This window comes from Rhamphochromis sp. 'chilingali' (genome assembly GCF_963969265.1).
Source record: "Rhamphochromis sp. 'chilingali' genome assembly, chromosome: 13".
NCBI lineage: Eukaryota > Metazoa > Chordata > Actinopteri > Cichliformes > Cichlidae > Rhamphochromis > Rhamphochromis sp. 'chilingali'.
Window position 1 is genome coordinate 33,847,059 of NC_137940.1, and position 18,870 is coordinate 33,865,928.

General features: G+C 39.2%; 1 protein-coding gene across 5 annotated transcripts in view; it reads left to right on the forward strand.

The window, feature by feature from the left end:
- The window catches only part of atp11c (ATPase phospholipid transporting 11C (ATP11C blood group)), a 41,141-nt gene extending 22,847 nt beyond the window's left edge, over positions 1–18,294 (forward strand). Inside the window, exons 5-31 of one of the 5 annotated variants that reach the window (XM_080900317.1) lie at positions 1,373–1,480; positions 2,220–2,348; positions 2,782–2,870; positions 3,407–3,457; positions 3,872–3,936; positions 4,027–4,108; positions 4,195–4,345; positions 4,917–5,114; positions 5,645–5,815; positions 6,241–6,449; positions 6,610–6,681; positions 6,783–6,856; positions 6,964–7,067; positions 7,174–7,355; positions 8,127–8,393; positions 8,556–8,727; positions 8,842–8,944; positions 9,056–9,201; positions 10,004–10,063; positions 10,704–10,831; positions 11,344–11,479; positions 11,566–11,631; positions 11,792–11,895; positions 12,029–12,185; positions 14,255–14,363; positions 15,346–15,377; positions 15,654–18,294. In XM_080900317.1, coding sequence (XP_080756443.1) covers positions 1,373–1,480; positions 2,220–2,348; positions 2,782–2,870; positions 3,407–3,457; positions 3,872–3,936; positions 4,027–4,108; positions 4,195–4,345; positions 4,917–5,114; positions 5,645–5,815; positions 6,241–6,449; positions 6,610–6,681; positions 6,783–6,856; positions 6,964–7,067; positions 7,174–7,355; positions 8,127–8,393; positions 8,556–8,727; positions 8,842–8,944; positions 9,056–9,201; positions 10,004–10,063; positions 10,704–10,831; positions 11,344–11,479; positions 11,566–11,631; positions 11,792–11,895; positions 12,029–12,185; positions 14,255–14,359 — 3,129 coding nt within the window. In that variant the 3' untranslated portion in view covers positions 14,360–14,363; positions 15,346–15,377; positions 15,654–18,294. The remainder of the gene's footprint in view (positions 1–1,372; positions 1,481–2,219; positions 2,349–2,781; positions 2,871–3,406; positions 3,458–3,871; positions 3,937–4,026; positions 4,109–4,194; positions 4,346–4,916; positions 5,115–5,644; positions 5,816–6,240; positions 6,450–6,609; positions 6,682–6,782; positions 6,857–6,963; positions 7,068–7,173; positions 7,356–8,126; positions 8,394–8,555; positions 8,728–8,841; positions 8,945–9,055; positions 9,202–10,003; positions 10,064–10,703; positions 10,832–11,343; positions 11,480–11,565; positions 11,632–11,791; positions 11,896–12,028; positions 12,186–14,254; positions 14,364–15,345; positions 15,378–15,653) is intronic. The other 4 variants (XM_080900319.1, XM_080900318.1, XM_080900321.1 and 1 more) reach the window with 4 other exon arrangements.
- The last annotated feature ends 576 nt before the right edge of the window (positions 18,295–18,870 follow it).

Below are 18,870 nucleotides of genomic sequence, written 5' to 3' on the forward strand. Positions count from 1 at the left end.
TGCTCTGCTGGTGAATTCTGATTGGGGTGTAGATGAAATAGCCTCTAGGGGAGTGTTAGCAAATGAAGAGAGAGAGAGTCTATTTCAGAGGTACAAATTATCAAGGGGAGTATCTGTTTCTTTGACTCTATTGCTTCCCTGTCCCAGCTTTAGATGTATTGTTTTAAGATTGGCTTTTTAGTTAGTCTACAGCTGCGGCTTTGAAATGCACAATAATGGGTGGATTTCCTTACAATAATATATGGGGTGCACTGATAACACATGTCCGTGTTCATTCACGGTAGTGCTGTTAGTATATTTTTTCACACTGGTTTATACTGTGGAGTTCTGTGAACAAGGCTCAGGCAGTTCCTCCACACATAAAGACGGTGAATGAGATGGTGAAGATAAGGTGTTACTCATGCTTAAATAGGTCTTTCCTCTCGGGCTGTATACTTCCTGCCAGAAAGTTTGGAAAAATAATTTCAAACTGACTTTTGAACTAAACTGAGTCCAGGATGAAGGAGAGGGATGATCCTATTAATGCAAACTGAGTGTGGCAAAGCACTGGCAACAGAAAAGGACGATATAACACATGGAAAAGAATAACGAGAAGCCCGTTAAGAACTAAATGATTCTCGATAACCTTATATAAAATGTTCATGTATTTAAGTGAAATTTTTGTTTAACAGAGACCAAGACCTCACATTTTTGGTTGTGTGAACTAATTTATATGGCAGATGCTTCATTATTGTTTGTATTTTTGACTGAATAATTATATGGATAATAATAATAATAGGAATAAGAATCTTTGCATCACTAAACCAGACTTGATCCTCCTATTATCCTGTAATCCTGCTTTTTGGCTCACACTCAGCCTTGGCACACATTTTGGTTTACCCCTCTATTCTCATCTCCTCCATATCCATCACTATCTTAGAGACCTCATAAAGTCCACACTTGGTTTTGTGGCTCTTGCTGCTGCAGCCTTTGAAATTATCTTTTTACCTGACTCAGTATTATTTCATTTTATACTGTTTCTCTGCACTGCTGGACAATCACCATCTCATTCTGCTGCTGTAGGCACTTCTATACGTAATGATGACATGCTGGATGTGGAAATTTAATTGTATGAATTGACATTCATGTTTTATACTCTTCCATGGAAATGACGGATGCCGCTTGTAGTCTGCTGAAACTTCTTTCACCATTAAGAAGCCGTAAAACATTCAGGGAACACCCCTTAGTTTGACAGCTAGTGCTGTACTGTGTGCCTTTTTATTCTGACATCAGTTATAACTGTCAGTGTCCCATAGGTACAGATGTCACGGAAAAGGTTTCTACTTTTTGTTGTGCTAAGCAATGCTATTCTGATTTTGATATATTGCCACAGGGATATGAGGACTGGCTGCGGCACAAGGCTGACAATGAGGTGAATAAGTACCGAGTGACAGTGCTTGAAGATGGCCGGAGGATACAAAAAGAGAGTGAGAAGATCAAGGTACTTTGTAGCAGCAGATGCATCCTAGCTGAAGTGAAAAATAAAATAATTCCTCCAATATATATGCAGAGAAAGGCTGCTGGCAGCTATACAGGACTTTTTGGGATATATGCACAAGGGAGAACATAGTCTCCTGAGCTGATCTGATGCTCAGACATGTTTGTAAAGGCAACTTATTTATCCAGTGCATTCTACTTTTAAAGACCTATAGTTGGCTGGCTCACTTTAAGTAGCTTTCAGGATTTTAAAATGAACAAATTTTGTATTTGGTCATCTTTTATTTATTTATTTAACTTTATTACGGTAGAGATCTGCTCGTACAGCTGACACCACTCGGCATACAGCTGTCAATACCAAAGCTTTGTTATGTGTTGTTTATGCGTTGTATAAAACAGCTGTTCCCAGCACAGGAGCCAACATAAGCTTACTGCTAGCTACTTTTGCTAAAATAAACATTTAAAATACAGGCAGGTTTTTGTCACTGCTTGGCAGTCCAAACCTGAGCTCAAAGAAGATTATGGATTGTTCTTGTTTTCACTTTTAGTATCTGGGTTTTTACTCACTGATCACAACAACTTCACAGGGACCTGGCAGTCATATGTATTTATAAGTCTTCTTAGTGATAAAAGTAATTTAAAGTTGTTTGAACTTCTGCCATTCATCCTGTGCGCGATTCTTCTGAAAAGAGGGAGAAAGCACACCGTGTCTTCACAAATGGTCTTTGGTTGTGTTTCTCTAGGTGGGAGATGTTTTGGAGGTGGAGGAAGACGAGACCTTTCCCTGTGATTTAATATTGCTGCAGTCTAGCCGAGATGATGGCACATGTTTTGTTACCACAGCAAGTCTGGATGGAGAATCGAATCATAAAGTAAGATAAGTGTATTACTTTTCAATCGTTTTGCATAGAAGAATTTGAATTAAAAGTAGTTCCAGATGAAGTTATAGTTAATGTGCGTTCATTTGATTAATATTAGGTAATAAGAGAGGAGGAGTGGATGTAGAAGAACAGTAAAGAATGCATTTGCACTTGCCTAGATACATGTTAAAATAATTGTGTAGTTATAATTCAGGGAATCTTGATTTATTTTCATTGAATGCTGGTCTCACTTTAAAGAGGTTTCACTTTTGTTTAGTTGCCAAAATTGTGTTCCTGTCTGTTTGTGCTCGAGTGTATTGGTATTTTTTCCTTCTTAATTTTCCGTTTTGTGTGTGAGTGAGAAGCAGTGGAAGTTAAAGCGATCAATGACCTAAGTTGGTCACAGCTCACGCTATTTCTCGGTCTGCCTCTTCTACTTGTCCAGACACACTACACAGTGCCAGACACAGAGCGCGATGTGGAATCTCTCAACGCCACCATTGAGTGCGAACAGCCACAGCCTGACCTTTACAAGTAGGCAATCATCATGTGGTCCCAACGGATTTACACTACAAGCATGTGGTGCTTGTGATCTGCTGAGGAGTGGATTAACTTAATGCCAGATTTAAAAAAATGTCTTCAATGACTCTGATATTAACATGCAGATTGTTAAAAAAAAATGTTTCGGCAAGCCATAGTGCATTTATGGGATAATAACTTGGTCTCTCCAAGACGAACTTAATTCTTACTTAAGTGTAGTTCTATGTCTAAAGACAATATGTCTATATAGGTCAACTTTGGGGCAAGCAGTGAAACTATTATAATTTAAAATCATACCTGAAGATGAAGGCGTGAATATTCCGAGCTAATGAAAGTGACAATATGGCTGACTACAAGTATTAGGCAGTACTCTAAACTTCTAGATTTTAAGGTCAATGAATATTTAGCTTTGAGTAATTAATGAACTCAGAAAAGATTCGAATACCTCAAGTTCAGATCTCTTCCACTCTTAACACAATAGTTGCTCACAAATCACTTCATCTGTTTGAGCATATGCCGTTGTGTTCCAGGTTTGTCGGTCGTATGCACATCTACAAAAACAATGAGGAGCCTTCGCTAAGGTGAGAGCACTCGTGTCCAACCAAGTCTGCATAGTTTAAAGAAACAAAATCTAAACAGTTGTTTATTTGTTTCCCTTTACATAACCAGCAAATCATTATTTCATTGATCCTTTATAGCAGTCAAGCATTAAAATAAAAACAGACTGGCAGGGATTTAGCCACTGCTTCCAAAGCACTCCCACAGGCATTTATCATTGACTGCTTTGTAATGACCATATAAACAAATGCCAGTGTCCTTCTCAAGAACACTGGAACTGGTGTGAGCCCAGACTGCAGGCATACTGTGTACTGTCACTGCGTATATTAGAGTGGATGCCAGCTTCCCTGCCAGGTTTCCATTTAGAGGATAGAGAGGTGTGGATTCCACAGCAACTGTATGACTAAATAGGTGGATCTACTGATGTGATTGTGCAGGTCACTGGGCCCAGAAAACCTCCTGCTGAAAGGAGCAACTTTAAAGAACACTCAAAGCATCTGTGGTAAGTCAATAATAGCTTTTTTACTGGTACCATATTAAAGATGGCTCGATATCTTAAAGACTGATGTCTTTTCTTATTTTCTTTTTTAAGGTGTTGCAGTTTACACCGGCATGGAGACAAAGATGGCTCTTAACTACCAAGGAAAATCTCAGAAACGCTCTGTTGTGGAAAAGTAAGTTTACAGGGAAAAACAATATGTATAAAACAAGTCTAAAAAATACATTTGATACTCACTAATTTGAGTTTTTATGTCTACAGGTCTATCAATGCCTTCCTTTTGGTTTACCTTTGCATATTAGTGAGCAAGGCCTTAGTGTGTACTACACTTAAGTATGTATGGCAGAGCAAGCCTGGACAGGATGAGCCCTGGTACAACGAGAAAACTCTGAAAGAAAAGGAAACCAATCTGGTGAGTTTGCATTTTAGAAAACTAATGAAAACAAACATTATAGGAAAAAAAAGGAAAAGTGACTGAGGAAAATAAAACATGTCTAAAGCAGAACTAGAAGAACAGCTGTTGCAAGAAAAATGGCTAATATGGCTTGTTAGATAAGTTTCATCATACTGTTATTGTGTACTACATACATACATACATACTGAGGCCTATGTTAATTCAATAGTAATTATTATAATCCTTAAAGGGCTGCTGAGGGAACTCTATACATAGTTTTAAAGTTCTTATAAAATGAGCAAAATGGCCACTGTTGCCATATGATGTAGTCCGTTTCATGTCATCTGTTAACCTTCTGCTTTAGCCCGCATTCAACATTGTGACTGCCATTTCCTCATTTTTGTTGCAAGTATAAACAGTGACGTCTAGGACTGCAGAATGGTTTCTTAGAATTGCTTAGGTTATGGAGAAAATGATGCAAACCGCAACTCACTCTTTCTCTCTCTATACATATAAATACAGTGTGTATATATATCTCTCTATATATGTGTAAATATATTATGTGCCTCTTTGTTTTTTTTACCAACAGTACCTTAACATGTTCACCGACTTCCTGTCCTTCATGGTGCTCTTCAACTTCATCATTCCAGTGTCCATGTATGTGACCGTTGAAATGCAGAAGTTTTTGGGATCGTTTTTCATATCCTGGGATAAAGATTTCTTTGACAGTGAAATTGAGGAAGGGGCACTGGTCAACACCTCGGACCTCAATGAAGAGCTGGGACAGGTCAGAAATATCTGTCATTATGCTTTCTGTAAACTCTGCATTTCTGTGTCCAAAAATTTTCAATTATATTAACTAAATTCCTCTATTGTTTATAAAAACTCTAAAGCTTTTCCTGAACATTTCATCTCCAGCATCTCTGAACGATGTCCAGATGTAATCTGTAGAACAATCACTAGCACTATGATGTAGTTTTCCATCCAAACAAGTTTATATTTTATACTGAATTTTGTGTATTTTAAAAAGCAAAACTTCTACCCGAGACTAATGTAAGTGCTTCTTTAAAATGAATTTTCCTTGTTTCATTTTTATTATGGCACTGCTGACTTAAAGGGCGCTGCCATAGATCAGTCACACTTGGTTTGCCAGATGATTATTTGAGTTAAAGGTGATGCTCCGTTAAACTGATTAATGCAGTGTAATTTCCTCCGGGAAGTAATTGCCTAATATTATTGTTGGAGGCTTTTAAACGAGAAACTGAATTCTTATGGTTTTGGAAGTGTGTGTCATTTTTATTTTCATGTTGCCTGTAGGTGGAGTACGTCTTCACAGACAAGACGGGGACCCTAACTCAGAATAACATGGAGTTCATAGAGTGCTGCATTGATGGCCACCAATACAAGTACAGGGATGCGAGCTCGGAAGTGGACGGATTCTGCGTTACAGATGGACCTATGAACACAGTACAACAGAAAGCTGGCAGGGTGAGTGTTGTGGTGTCCCGCCATCTGTTGTAAAAGTCATACAAGGATTAACATATGGCCATTACATAGCTCGATGCCCAGAAAGGCCCTTTATTGGTCACCCTGGTACATTCTCCTTGACATGTCGACATATGCGCTATAACATAGCGGAGGGAAGGAGCTGCATGCTCCTGACACGAGTGCTTGATAACACTTCACAGACTATTGCACTTAATTACTTGTGCTGATAAGGGGTCAGTTTGGTTATAAATTCTAGGCGTTATCCAAACTCCAGCTACTGTATATAGCTCCTTGTTTGGTTGTTAATAATTAAGTAAAAAAAAGATTTATGAATTTATTTTAAGGTTTATGAATGAATTTTCTACTTGTAAAGCCCTACATTTTTTTTTTAACAGTATTAAGCCACGTTTACGTAATTTTCATAGGAAAGGGAAGAGCTGTTTCTGCGTGCCCTGTGCCTGTGCCACACAGTCCAGGTAAAGGAGTCTACAGAGCAGGGTCAAGGTCAAGATGGACGGATAGACCAGGTGGATGGATTAATGGTAGATGGACAAGTGGTCCCTCCACTGCAGGAGCAGAGGGGCTTTATAGCCTCCTCACCTGATGAGATTGCTTTGGTCCAGGGTGCAATGAGGTAAGAGGTTGGGTGTCATGACTCAGTGATTTCAGGTGGCTATTTGACAAGCACACAGTTGGAATTGATAAACCTAAGGAAAATGTAACTGGTATAATTTCGTTATAATATTTATTGAGAACATAAAAGCCATTTGTGTTTTGATTTGTCTCGATCTCAGGTACGGCTTCACATTTCTTGGCCTCGAAAGTAAAACCATGAAAATTCTCAACAGGACAAATGACGTTGAAATGTAAGTTAGTCATTTCTTGGAATGTCTTTTCTTTTTTTAAAATCTCAGTTATTGTTTGTATTTAAATTACATCTTTTATTTCCTCTGCGTACATCCTTTAGGTATGAATTGCTTCATGTGTTGAACTTTGACCCAGTCAGAAGGCGAATGAGTGTAATCGTCAGATCAATATCAGGTGAGCTTAAGGTTACTGTCAACGTTATTGGAATGCTAATAAAATAGCGTTGGCCAGCACATCCCTGATGCTGGGTGTCTGTATAATAGTGTGTTTTTCGTGCCCAGGTGAAACACTGCTCTTTTGTAAGGGAGCCGACTCCTCCATCTTCCCCCGAGTCAAACAGGAGGAAGTTGAAAAGATACGCATGCATGTGGAGCGTAATGCAACAGTACGTGGTGGAAAACATCTCGTTTTCCTAAATTTCCAACTGTTGGAATGATTTCATTGCATAACATTTTGGCTTTTATAACATCAGCTGCTATTTTACTGTTTAGGATGGTTACCGGACACTGTGTGTGGCCTACAAACATCTTACTGCTGAGGAGTATGACCAGGTAGATTCAGGATTAAGGGAAGCTAGACTGGCTCTGCAGGACAGAGAGGAGAAGCTCATGGCTGTTTACAACCAAGTGGAGACTGGAATGAATCTAATTGGAGCTACTGCTGTTGAAGATCGGTGGGTGCTCACACAAAATGTATAACTGTGATGCTCTTAATTGTGAAACTGCTGTGTTGAAACCCCAAATATGTTGATTCGGTTCATCTGGACGTAGTTTTTCGTGTTGAAACCTGCTGAATATCCTTAAATCCACATACTTGTGCTGTTCTTGCCCCTTAATAAACATCAGTGCCAAAAGGAAGAGGAGTGAGTGCAAAAGCACAAAAAGGAGTGCAAAAGCCTGTGATGAGCATATCACCAAGCCTTGTCTGGACTTGCTCTTTGTTATGTTGCTGCAATGAGTTAATTCCTCCCTTTGGGGATGTTTTAAATGTCATCAACTGTCACTTTTTTCACCATGTATGACTTTGGCTTTCTATTTTCATCTGATTAGTTTGATATCAGCTAAAAGCCCTTCTTTTTAGAGCGTTTTAATTTAAGCTCACACTGCCATCTTGTGGTTAAGTTGTGACCTACAATCAAAGATTCCAGCTTTTAAAAATAGACTGCATAAATTGCAAAAGTTTAGGTCTAAAACACATGCATTGCCTATAACAAAGGAAGTAAACATATTCCTGAATCACCATTTATTCATCATTTAATACACAAACACTCACACTTTTAAAGGACCACGCCTTCCCAAACCATTATGACATGAAATTTGGTAATTTAGCTTAGCTTTTTTTTTGTTTTGGTTTTTTTTAAACACATGTATATAAACTATACATAATTGTAGGCATTCTTGCTGCTAGTAGTCATAATGATCCTTTTCTATTTATTATTCTACAGTCTTCAAGAGGAGGCAGCAGAGACTATGGAGGCTCTGCAGGGAGCAGGTATTAAAGTGTGGGTCTTAACAGGAGACAAGATGGAGACGGCCAAATCCACCTGCTATGCTTGCAGATTGTTCAAGAGGAACACAGAGCTGTTGGAGCTAACAGTGCGTACTCTAGAGTCTCCAGGAAAAAGGCGTGAGGACCGACTGCATGACCTCTTGCTCGAGTACCACAAGAAAACTGTACAGGATGCACCACCAGCAAAGACATGTGTTGCCAGGTTGGCACCTTAGATTACAAAAGCCTGTGTGCTATGTACTGACATTATTCTGATTTTTATTTATTTTTTTGGCTTTTTATTAGGGGGTTGTGGGGCAATAGTTTAAAAAAAAAACAAAAACATTAGTAACGATTAAACTATTTTGTCTACTCTGTATTGCAGGAATTGGTCCAGCCAGGATTATGGTTTTATAGTAGATGGAGCCACTCTGTCGATGGTGCTCAACTCATCCTCTGAAAACAACTTACATGACTATAAGGACCTATTTCTACAGATATGTCAAAACTGCACGTCTGTGCTCTGCTGCCGCATGGCTCCCTTACAAAAGGCACAGGTCAGAACAGTGATTTAATAAGCTGAGAAATAAAACTGAATTGATTTCTTTCACAGTGAAAGATTATTTCTGATTTTATTCAGCTGTTGTGCCTCTGTATCAATCTATCTATAGATAGTTAAAATGGTGAAGAACTCCAAAGGCAGCCCAATCACCCTTTCCATTGGAGATGGAGCCAATGATGTCAGCATGATTTTGGAAGCTCATGTAGGCATTGGTAAGAAATGTGATGATGTGATGCTGAAGCTGATTTAGCCATCTTTAATTACTCTTCTATGTGTAGTGGAGTGCAGAAATGTGTAATTTGTTTTGGGCCTTGGTGTTTCAGGCATTAAGGGGAAAGAGGGTCGACAGGCGGTGAGGAACAGTGATTATGCCATCCCCAAACTGAAGCACCTCAAGAAACTTTTGTTGGGACATGGGCATCTCTACTATGTTCGCATTGCACACCTGGTGCAGTATTTCTTTTATAAGGTAAGTGGAGATTCTGTGTCCAGGAGCACTAGGAGCACCCACTAGAGCCTGACAGATATATTGTTTGACTGATATTAGCTTTTTGCTGATATGTCAGTATCAGCATAACATGACCATAATATGGGTCTCAATGTTTTCCACCAGTTGTAACTTCCCCTTTGTGAAAACACATGTTTGGAATGCTACAAACACAACGATCAGGTGCTCAGAGTGTAAATGACTAATCAGCATCTTGATTTGGAAATAAAACAAGCTAATGTTTAACCTGCATGGTTACATTTTGTCAGATAAAAAAGGTTTGTGATATATGTGGGCATTTCGTGTGCCTGAATGAAAAGAAATATTGACCCATACATTGGATTTGTAAATCAGTAAATACCAGTTTCAATCTTAAAAATCCTATATTGGTCAACATCTAGTACCCACCAAAAGCCATTTGGTATCTTTACACTGGTGCAGTGGTTAGCACTGTCACCTCACAACAAGAAGATTCTGTGTTTGGATCCACTGGCTGACTGGAGTTTGCATGTTCTCCCTGCTTGTGCGTGGCCTCTCACTGTATACATTGGCTTTCCCACAATCTAAATTGGCAGGTGTGAACGTGAGCACGAGTGATTGTCTCTTTTTGTCAGTCTAGCCATAGACCGACAACCTTTAGCTCCACCGCAATCCTGAATCCTTGATAAGCAGAAGGAAATGGATGGATACACACACGCTCATACACATATAGTCTTACATGCGAGACTGATTTATTTAGGTTGAACTCTGTATGACCCTGTTTTCATTCTCTGTTCGCCTGCAGAATCTTTGCTTCATCTTACCACAGTTTTTGTACCAGTTCTTCTGCGGCTGTTCCCAGCAAGTAAGTATATCTAATTGAGGTTCAAAGACATTCTGAACATGAAAGGAAGTAGTGTTTACTAAAATCACACCTCTGTGTGCTCCCGATTGCTCAGCTCTTGTCCTCACAATCCCCTTTCCTCACTGTCCCTGGGATGTATGCACTTTGTTATCGTCATACAATATAAATAGGCAAAACTCATGCCGGTCATGTTGTGCCACCACGAATACACCATGACACAATATGGATATTTTGGAATCCTGGTGGCATTTGTTTGTTTTCCTAGTCTTAGAAAAAAAATTAAAATAGGGGAAAAATCTTATGGAAATTCTTTTGAGCACAAGGATTCATTTTATTATTCTTATGACATCTGTCATCCTTTTTAAGATCACCGAGTGATTATATTTTTGTGTGAAAGGTGAAGGTGATTTTCTTTTCTTTTGTTGTTTTTTTTTTTTTTTGGTTTCCCCATCATGCCACTGGTCTCTGATATAGATCTTTCACAAGCACATGAAAGATGTATATAAGCTTGCTCATGACGTGCTCTGTGCTCAAGTTATGGTTGTGTGTATGAGTTGTGTCCTCTCTGTGATATTAACCCCTCCTCCTCCTTACCAACCCTTCCCTCGTCAACCTTTCCTCCTGCTCCCATCCTCCCCAGCCCCTGTATGATGCGGCCTATCTGACGATGTACAACATCTGCTTCACCTCTATGCCCATCCTGGCTTACAGTCTTTTCGAACAGCATATTTCCATTGAGATGCTCCTGGAAAATGCTACCCTCTACAGGTAAACTGGGATATAAAAGTAGATGTGCTTGTTATGTTCTGTCCTTTCATCAAAAATCCCACAGTAATGGAGATTAGGAGATTCTTTTCTTAGGTTTTAAATCTAGACTTGGAAGGATTTCTGTGTCTGTGCAACACTTCACTATTTAAAGAATTGGTAACACTATCCGGAGACTAATGTGTTTATTTTGAATTTAGGTACAGAATTATATTGTATACTTTTACTATACAATACAATATTGTTACTAAATAAAGTCCTGGTTTGGGTTCAGGCGTAATTTAAAAGTAAAAAAAAGTAAAAATAAATATTTAATGAACAGGTTACAAAGTTCTTCTGGTGAAGTTGAGTTAACTAATTTTGATGGTAGCTCATTTGTATTTACACAGTAACTTTTTTGGCCACCATTAATATGTTATATAATGGTGTTGTCCTTTTGTGTGATAAACAGGAAATGTTACACAAAGACACAGTAAGTAAATAAATTTGTTAATTTTCCTCTTTCAAATCTTTAGACAAATCGGTAAGAATGCCATGTTACGGTGGGGACCATTTCTCTACTGGACATTACTGGGAGTCTTCCACGGCTTGGTCTTCTTCTTTGGTGTTTGGTTTTTGTTCAGCAACCCAGCCCTGCAGGATAATGGCCAGGTTTGATTTAAATCCACTTCTAAACAGGTTTCATATCTACAGTCTCCTAACTACAACTGCTGATTGTTTTATTGTTTTGACTCTAGGCTTTTGGGAACTGGTCATATGGAACGATTGTATTCACCATCCTTGTTTTCACTGTAACACTAAAGGTAAGCTCTACCCCTGTTTATTTTGACATTTATAAAACGTCTATCATTAGAGTGGACATATGAGTTTGAAGTAGATATTTTGTTAGTCATGTCTTTTGCAAAGTTCTTTTATATGTGTTTTAAAAGATCTCTTACTACTTTCTTTTCTCCAACATTCTAGTTGGCTCTGGATACACGGCACTGGACATGGATAAACCACTTTGTGATATGGGGTTCCCTGGCTTTCTATGTGTTTTTCAGCTTCTTCTGGGGAGGAGTAATATGGTTAGAATTCAACTGAGGATTAAAAAAAACAAAAAAACAAATCTTATTGTAGTCATTTTAGTTGGCCTTTTCATTCTAGTCAAACATGTATCTCCTCCAGACAGTATAAACTGAAGTGTCATCTCTCCCCCAGGCCTTTCCTGAGACAGCAACGGTTATACTTTGTGTTTGCCAACATGCTGAGCTCGGTGTCAGCCTGGCTGGTCATCATCGTGCTCATCCTGCTCAGCCTATTGCCAGAAATCCTCTACGTGGTGCTCCGCAAGCCCCGCGGCCCTTACGCTCGACAGGTAGTGCTATAACTCTCTCTCTCTGTCTCCCTCTCTCTTTTCTCCCCCTCTCTTTCTCTCTCTCCCTTCCCTTTATTCATTCTTTTCTAATTATTATTTTTGCTAATGGTTATTTTTGTTGATGGAGCATATGTTTAATATATTTTAGGTTGAACTGATAGAGGTTTATGAAGTACTGTTCAGGGAAGGATTTAAATCAAGGAATTTTAATGCGATTGCTGATTGTAACATTTGCATGGCTTTGCTAACATAGAGCAATGCAGATCTTTACAGAGCTGTTTGCCTCTCTTCACACTTCCTTTGCTTTGGTGTTAGATCATTGGGAAGAAGATGGTGGGAGGGGTAAATTACATCTGACCTTATTCAGAAGTGGAAAAAAGACGTTTGAAAGCACAAATATCTGATCTATTACAGCCCTCTGCTGGCTATTTAAAGCATGACGTACATTATGCAGGTTTATATTAGGGGGTCGGTTAGCTTGTCATATATTACGTTGCACATGTTTGCCAAAAGCTATGAGAGTTTTAAGAGATATGTTTAATGAGAGAAGAAAGGGTTTGAAAAGAAACCTAAAAAAACAAGCCAACCACCCCCAAAACATATTTTGTGTACCAAGAGATAATTTTTTTAAGTGTCTGTGCATCTTTAAAATTATGCCTGTTGTTGAATTATTTCTGAAGGCTGTTTTTATTTAACTTCCACCAGAAGTCTGCCAGAGGCATATTTTGTCATTTCAGTGGGCTCTCTAATGTGTTTGCAAGCAGATGGAAATGATTGGTGGTATTCTTGCTCTTTTCTGTGGGTTTTTTGGTATTGTGTCTAGACTTGATTTTTATTCCTTTTTTGGATGGGGGAGAAGTAATAAACTAAATGAGAAGTTTTGCTCATATTTGTGGAGAGCCACATAACTTGCAGATTTGTACAATATTCAGGACTTGCGTACGTATGGTGCACATATTTTTATTTTTTAGGCTCATTTTTCACCTTTCCTACTTTTCCTAACTAGTGCTAATGCTTTGCTCTTTAACACACTCATAAGTATCTCACCCTCTTATTTCCTTCTCTCTTACTTCTCTGGACAATCCTCCCTAAAGATGAAACATCGCCTTCCTTCCTCTGGGACATCCACTATCTTCATGTTGTCACAGACCGCTAGCTCTCACAGCTTCTCATGGAGTGACTGAGGTCTCTTTTTCTTTGTCAGCTTTTATACTTCAGAATTTCTGTGTCTGTGCACCACTTGCCTGCTTCCTACTTCTGTGTCCTTCCTCTCCCACTGTTTCGACTCCTTTCTTCACCTATAATAACTCAGGCTGCTGTTTTGTAGATTTTAATAGTCCAATTTGCTTGGACAGATTAGGTCAGACATTTCAAATTTCTGATGTACTGTGTCACATATCAGGAATGCTATCCTTGGAAGGCACCATTTTAAACCTTGACTTGAGGGATTTTCTTTTTTGTGACACTGGGAAGAATGGCACGCTGCCATCTCTTCCAGCAGTGTGGAGTAGGACAGGTTGTCCATGCTAAAAACTTGCTGTTAGTCTGCCATGCTTGTCTGCCTAGTTGTATCAGTCAGTGTCTCCTCCCAGCTGCCTTTGCTGCTCCACTGCCTGCTGCCTTCGCATGTCCAGTCAGGTGGCTGCAGCACATCACAGCATCCAAACGTACCTGCATGAGGCCCAAATTCACAACCTCATCCTGGATCCTCAAGCCTGACAGTGTGTGTGTGTGTGTTTGTGTGAGTGTGCGTTTGTATATGTCTTAAGACATACTTATTTTGTGAAATTTGCAAGAATAGTAACCCTATATTATTTGAACCTATTAAAAAGTCGACTAAAGGGCTTCCAAAACGGATCATTCCTAGAAGGGTTGTCTAAAATGGCTCCTGGATTAATTTTCATTGTCTACATGTCTACTTTGAAGTCTTTCTGAATGTATTTAATTGTTCTTTGTTTATATATTTATGTCTGTGTGCAAAAGAGAGCACAAGATGGTGAGAAAGGCAAAGTATGTATGTGATTATCAGCGTAGTGTCGTCACTGGTGTCTCTTGCCTCACCCTTCTAGAAGAAGCTGGTTCAGTCAAGCGCAGGGGGCATCCAGTCACCCCGGTCGTCAGCCAGGCCCCTGCTCATGAGAACCTTTTCAGATGAGTCCAATACTGTCAGTTAAACAGGTACCAGCCAACTTTCAGGCCATTTAAGCCAATCAGTGATTTGCTCCCCCAGTCAACCAGTCCAGCAGCTCTCTCATCTCTAACTTTGAGTTTTAACAAGGAAATCAAAGACGGTAGCATAAAGGCCGCATTTATTTAGACTCTTTGTGTTCTTGTGTGTTGTGTTAGGCTCATATTGGCTGGCTGAAGAGATGCACTTTTCCCATGCCTCTTGTTTTGTTTAATCATTTCTATTAAACTGACCAAATGGTGCACTCACTTGATATGTGAAAGCATCCATTGACCTAATCTTTCAAAAGTTTTTTGTTTTTTTGTTTGTTTTTTTTGTGCAAGCTCGTGCTCCTTTCAGCCTCCCTTTCGATGCCCAGCTTGTATTTACCTTTCTGCATGCGCAGATGTGCTTTCAAATCCAAATTTTTATTTCAGCCTCTCGCATTTTTGGACCTTGTAAGAGTGTCTGTGTGTGAAGTGTCTGTGGTGGTTTCATCCTCTTTACCCAACAGTGTGAAACAGCAGGGCTGGCCTATGATTTTGGCCCCATTTTCTGAAATATATGTGCTGTTTGTAACAATGTGGTTTAATCATTTGTCGTGGTCACTGTCTTCTGTGTGTATATCCAAACCCTAATTGGTCGTGGCTGTCTGCTTACTGTTTTATATGTGAGTGCATTGCATGACTCGGTGCATGATGTGATGTTGGCATAAGCTCTGCCCAAATGCTACTTCATGACAGGGGGTAGACGAAAAAAATACCAAACACAAAAAAATGTAAACACCGCGAATAATGAAAAGCAGCCATTGTGTTGTGATGTTGTGCTAAATATCCTTAGGTGTTTACATTTAGTTTTTGTCCACCCCCTGGATGAAGGACTGAATGTTGCACATATCTGTCACTATTGACCATCGTCTCTGGTTGCGCAATTTTAGAAAGAGACTGTATGACAGCTTGCAGAGTTTAACTCACATTTCTACTTTCCCTGTAGCCATCATTGGAATCCCTCCTACAAACATCAAGGTAAACAAAGAGTCAGCACTAACCTTCTGTATTTGCTTAGTGTCTCTGCTGAGCTTCAGAAATTCAGTAGACTTGGATCAAATCGGGATCATTTCCTTTATTAATTTCTTTTTTAATCTGGTGGAGGAAACCGGTGGCATTGTAGTGACCTTCATGTTGTTAATCACTGCTTATTCATTTGGGGTGTGATTTCAAGGTGTCTCGTCCTTGTCCTCTTGTTGGTATGAACTTATGACGAAGACATCAGGTAACATCTGCTCACCCAATCCTTTTCAGATTGCAGCAGTAATGCCACTATCGTACAAGCATCTAAAGGAGCGCGACTAAAAGGCATCGAGGACTCATAACAGTCACGTCAACCTCATTCAGGGTCCCGTACCAAGGAAGAACGTCTGCCATCTGAAAGGAGGAGATGGAAAAAAATCAGAAGAAACGCGTTCGGTCCTTTGAGAGGGTTTAAAAGTCTTTTGACTTGTGTGTCTCCTTCTCCGTCCTTCGCTGTCCAACCTCAAAAAGCAGCCACCTCTCATGCATGCTTACAGAGCAGTGCTCTACATTCTTTTATACAGTATCTACTTAGACCCCAGGCATGAGTTTTCTTTCTTTTTTTTTTTTTTGTACCTTACTATAGAAGCGAATGCATACATGGCTGCCTTGTCAGTAGCTCTATTCATCTGCTGTTTTAACAAGCAGCTGAAATATCCACTTCAAGAATGCTAAATGTGCATGAAAGAAGGCTCAAAAGAGCTCCACCAACGTTTAGTCTCTGCATTCTACAAGCTTTTTTAATATATTATCAACAGTTTCAGAGGTTATTCTACTTTAGTGTTATTACACTTTTCAACTGTTAAGTTTTAAATTGTTTCAAATATTTTAGTAAACACACTCCTCAACGGATCCAAATCATTTGGGATGAAAAGTTACTGAATGTGATTTCAGCCCAGCTCAGATCAGCTTAACGACTGTTAAAGTGGTTTTCTGGTTGTAGATGTTTATTTGTATCTAATAATGCCATTTATATTGAATACTAAGATATGAGGGGTCAGCAGAGGTCATATCAACCCTCAGTCCAAAAACTGCGTGTGTTTATGTAAGGCTAAGAAATGCATTAGAGATTTTAAGGATATTCTGGCAATGAGACATTGCTTGGAGCGTCACCTCCAATATTCCAACCTCAGAGATAGTTCAAGAGAGTCAGATTTGAATGAGAAAGTTAATATATGTACAGTAGTATAGAGATATATTGTTAGCATCTGCTCGAAGCCAAAAACATGAACGCAATGCGATCAGAGTCTGTCCGCACTCACGTGCCCTAAAAGTGATGTTTTGTTGTATGGGTGTGACACAAGTGTAGGGCAAATGCACTGGGTGAGAATAGCCACAAATGCCTGTGTGTAATGTAAACCAGGATTACTTGAAACCTTACTGATGTAGTTCTGTTAGACATTTTCTGCACTATTAAGGAAACTGGTTTCTGCATTGTGTAGATGGTCACCAAGGCACATGAATATATGCCTGAGCGCACACACGCACATATCAGAGAAGAACATTACACGAACAGTAACCACCTTACACATAATGTCACACATGTACTAGAGCCTAAATGAGGTATTTGTATTCTTAGCCATTTACAAGTTTGCTTATTTTGTCTCAGTCAGGCTGAAGTTGGGGATTAAAGAAAACCAGCTTCATCGGAATAGTTAATGCCACTGTGAGACTCTACTCTCTGGAGTGGACCGTTCGGCCCCTTGTTTCTTCCTTTAACTTGTGTGTAGTGCTTCATACATTCCATTTAAACATAATTACATGATTTCAGACACTTTTGATGATGCTTTGGTTTGTTTCTTTTTCCCCCCTTTCTTTTCTTCACAAGTGTATATTGTGTACTTTGCATATTTATTAAGTAAATGTAATTTGACTCACAAATGTTATATTTTTTATTACTTTCAGTTTTAAATTGTGGAGCGTGTTCTGCTTTGTGTCATTTTAGTTGGCCTGTTTTACTACAGCTCTGTTGTGAGACTGTGCCAGTGTCATTAAATAGTCAATTTTATCTACACAAAGGCAGGCAGACCCTCCTCTGTGAAGACATTCAGCATCCCAAAAATTAGCCTCGGACCCAATGCCACTACTTTTTGTCTGGTGGTTTAACTGCAAGTTGAAGTTGAAAGCGATCATTGTTACTGATTATTTATGTTTAGATGCCAATCTGTATAGAATATGTCTTTATGATGATTTTAACTACTGCTTCGCTGATCTCTGCTCAAACATGCTGTGTATTAAATCTCCCTGACTGTAACCTAAATAGCTGTAAAAATAAAATTTAAAAAAATCATCTGCACAATGGCAAATGCAGCTGTTAGGCCTAAGGGACTTTAAGGATTTATATGGAAAGCAGGGGTTTTGTTTTGTTTTGTTTTTGTTTTGTTTGGTCACCTAAAGACCTGTGCCAGAGATAACTGGATGTAAGATGATTCACAGAAGGGGCTGCCTGCTTTGTTACCAGATATAAACCTTTAAGTTACATATATATGGAAAAAAGAAATGCTATTTTCGAAGCTTAAAATGTGTTCAAATCTAATTTTGCCTGTCTAAATTAAAAGTAAAAAGAATGGATTGTATTTTTAATGCAACCTTTTTCCAGCCACTTTTTTTTATAAAATCAAAATGTTAAAAAAAGAAGAAAAAAAAATAAGCACGAGAGGCTTTGTGGTTGCGGACCCTGTCTGTGAGGGGTGGAGGTGGGCACAGCAGCAGTTCTGCACAGCAGGGACATCTTGCCACCTCCAGCCTTTTGGGTCTCCAGCTTCAACACTCTAAACCTCCAAGCTGAATGTACCTCTTTGAAAAAAAAATTATATTAAAAACCAGATGTTCTTTAATAAAGCAGAATGTTTTGAAGATATACAAACTGCTTTGTGCTGCTTTGCACCACATGTTGTGTCAGCAGGTTTTGTCTGATGGAAGATCTGAATGTGTGTGCCTGAGAGGGGGGGGCTGAGAGGCTAAGCTGGATCAGCTGAGTGACTGCTCTCCCACTGCTCCATGCATGGCCTCGGATTAAAAAAAACAAAACATTAAATCGCCGTCACTGTATAGGAGAGATTTACATACATGCATATTTACACGTTTTCTGCACTCTGCAGTTGATCTATTCCAGGGAGTTGTGGGCTGAGCTGTGGGGAGTTGGGTTGAGAGAGAGAGACTGCAACAGTATGTACACAATGCCACTCTTTCATATTTGTTCTTCGGTTTGAATGTGATTGTTGTGTATTAAAGGCTGTTTCACAAGGGTCAAACTTGTTGGCTGAGGGTGTGGAAGATTTTAATTTTTTATCAATGGCGCTATTCTCCTCAGTTTGTGCATCTATATTATAGTGACACTGGAGAAATAGGCACATGAGCATGATAGCCAAGCAGCCTAACACTTCAGGCTACTGTTAGTCAGTGACATGCTGAAGGCTTGGTGTGTGTGAGAGAGCAGAAAAGTTGG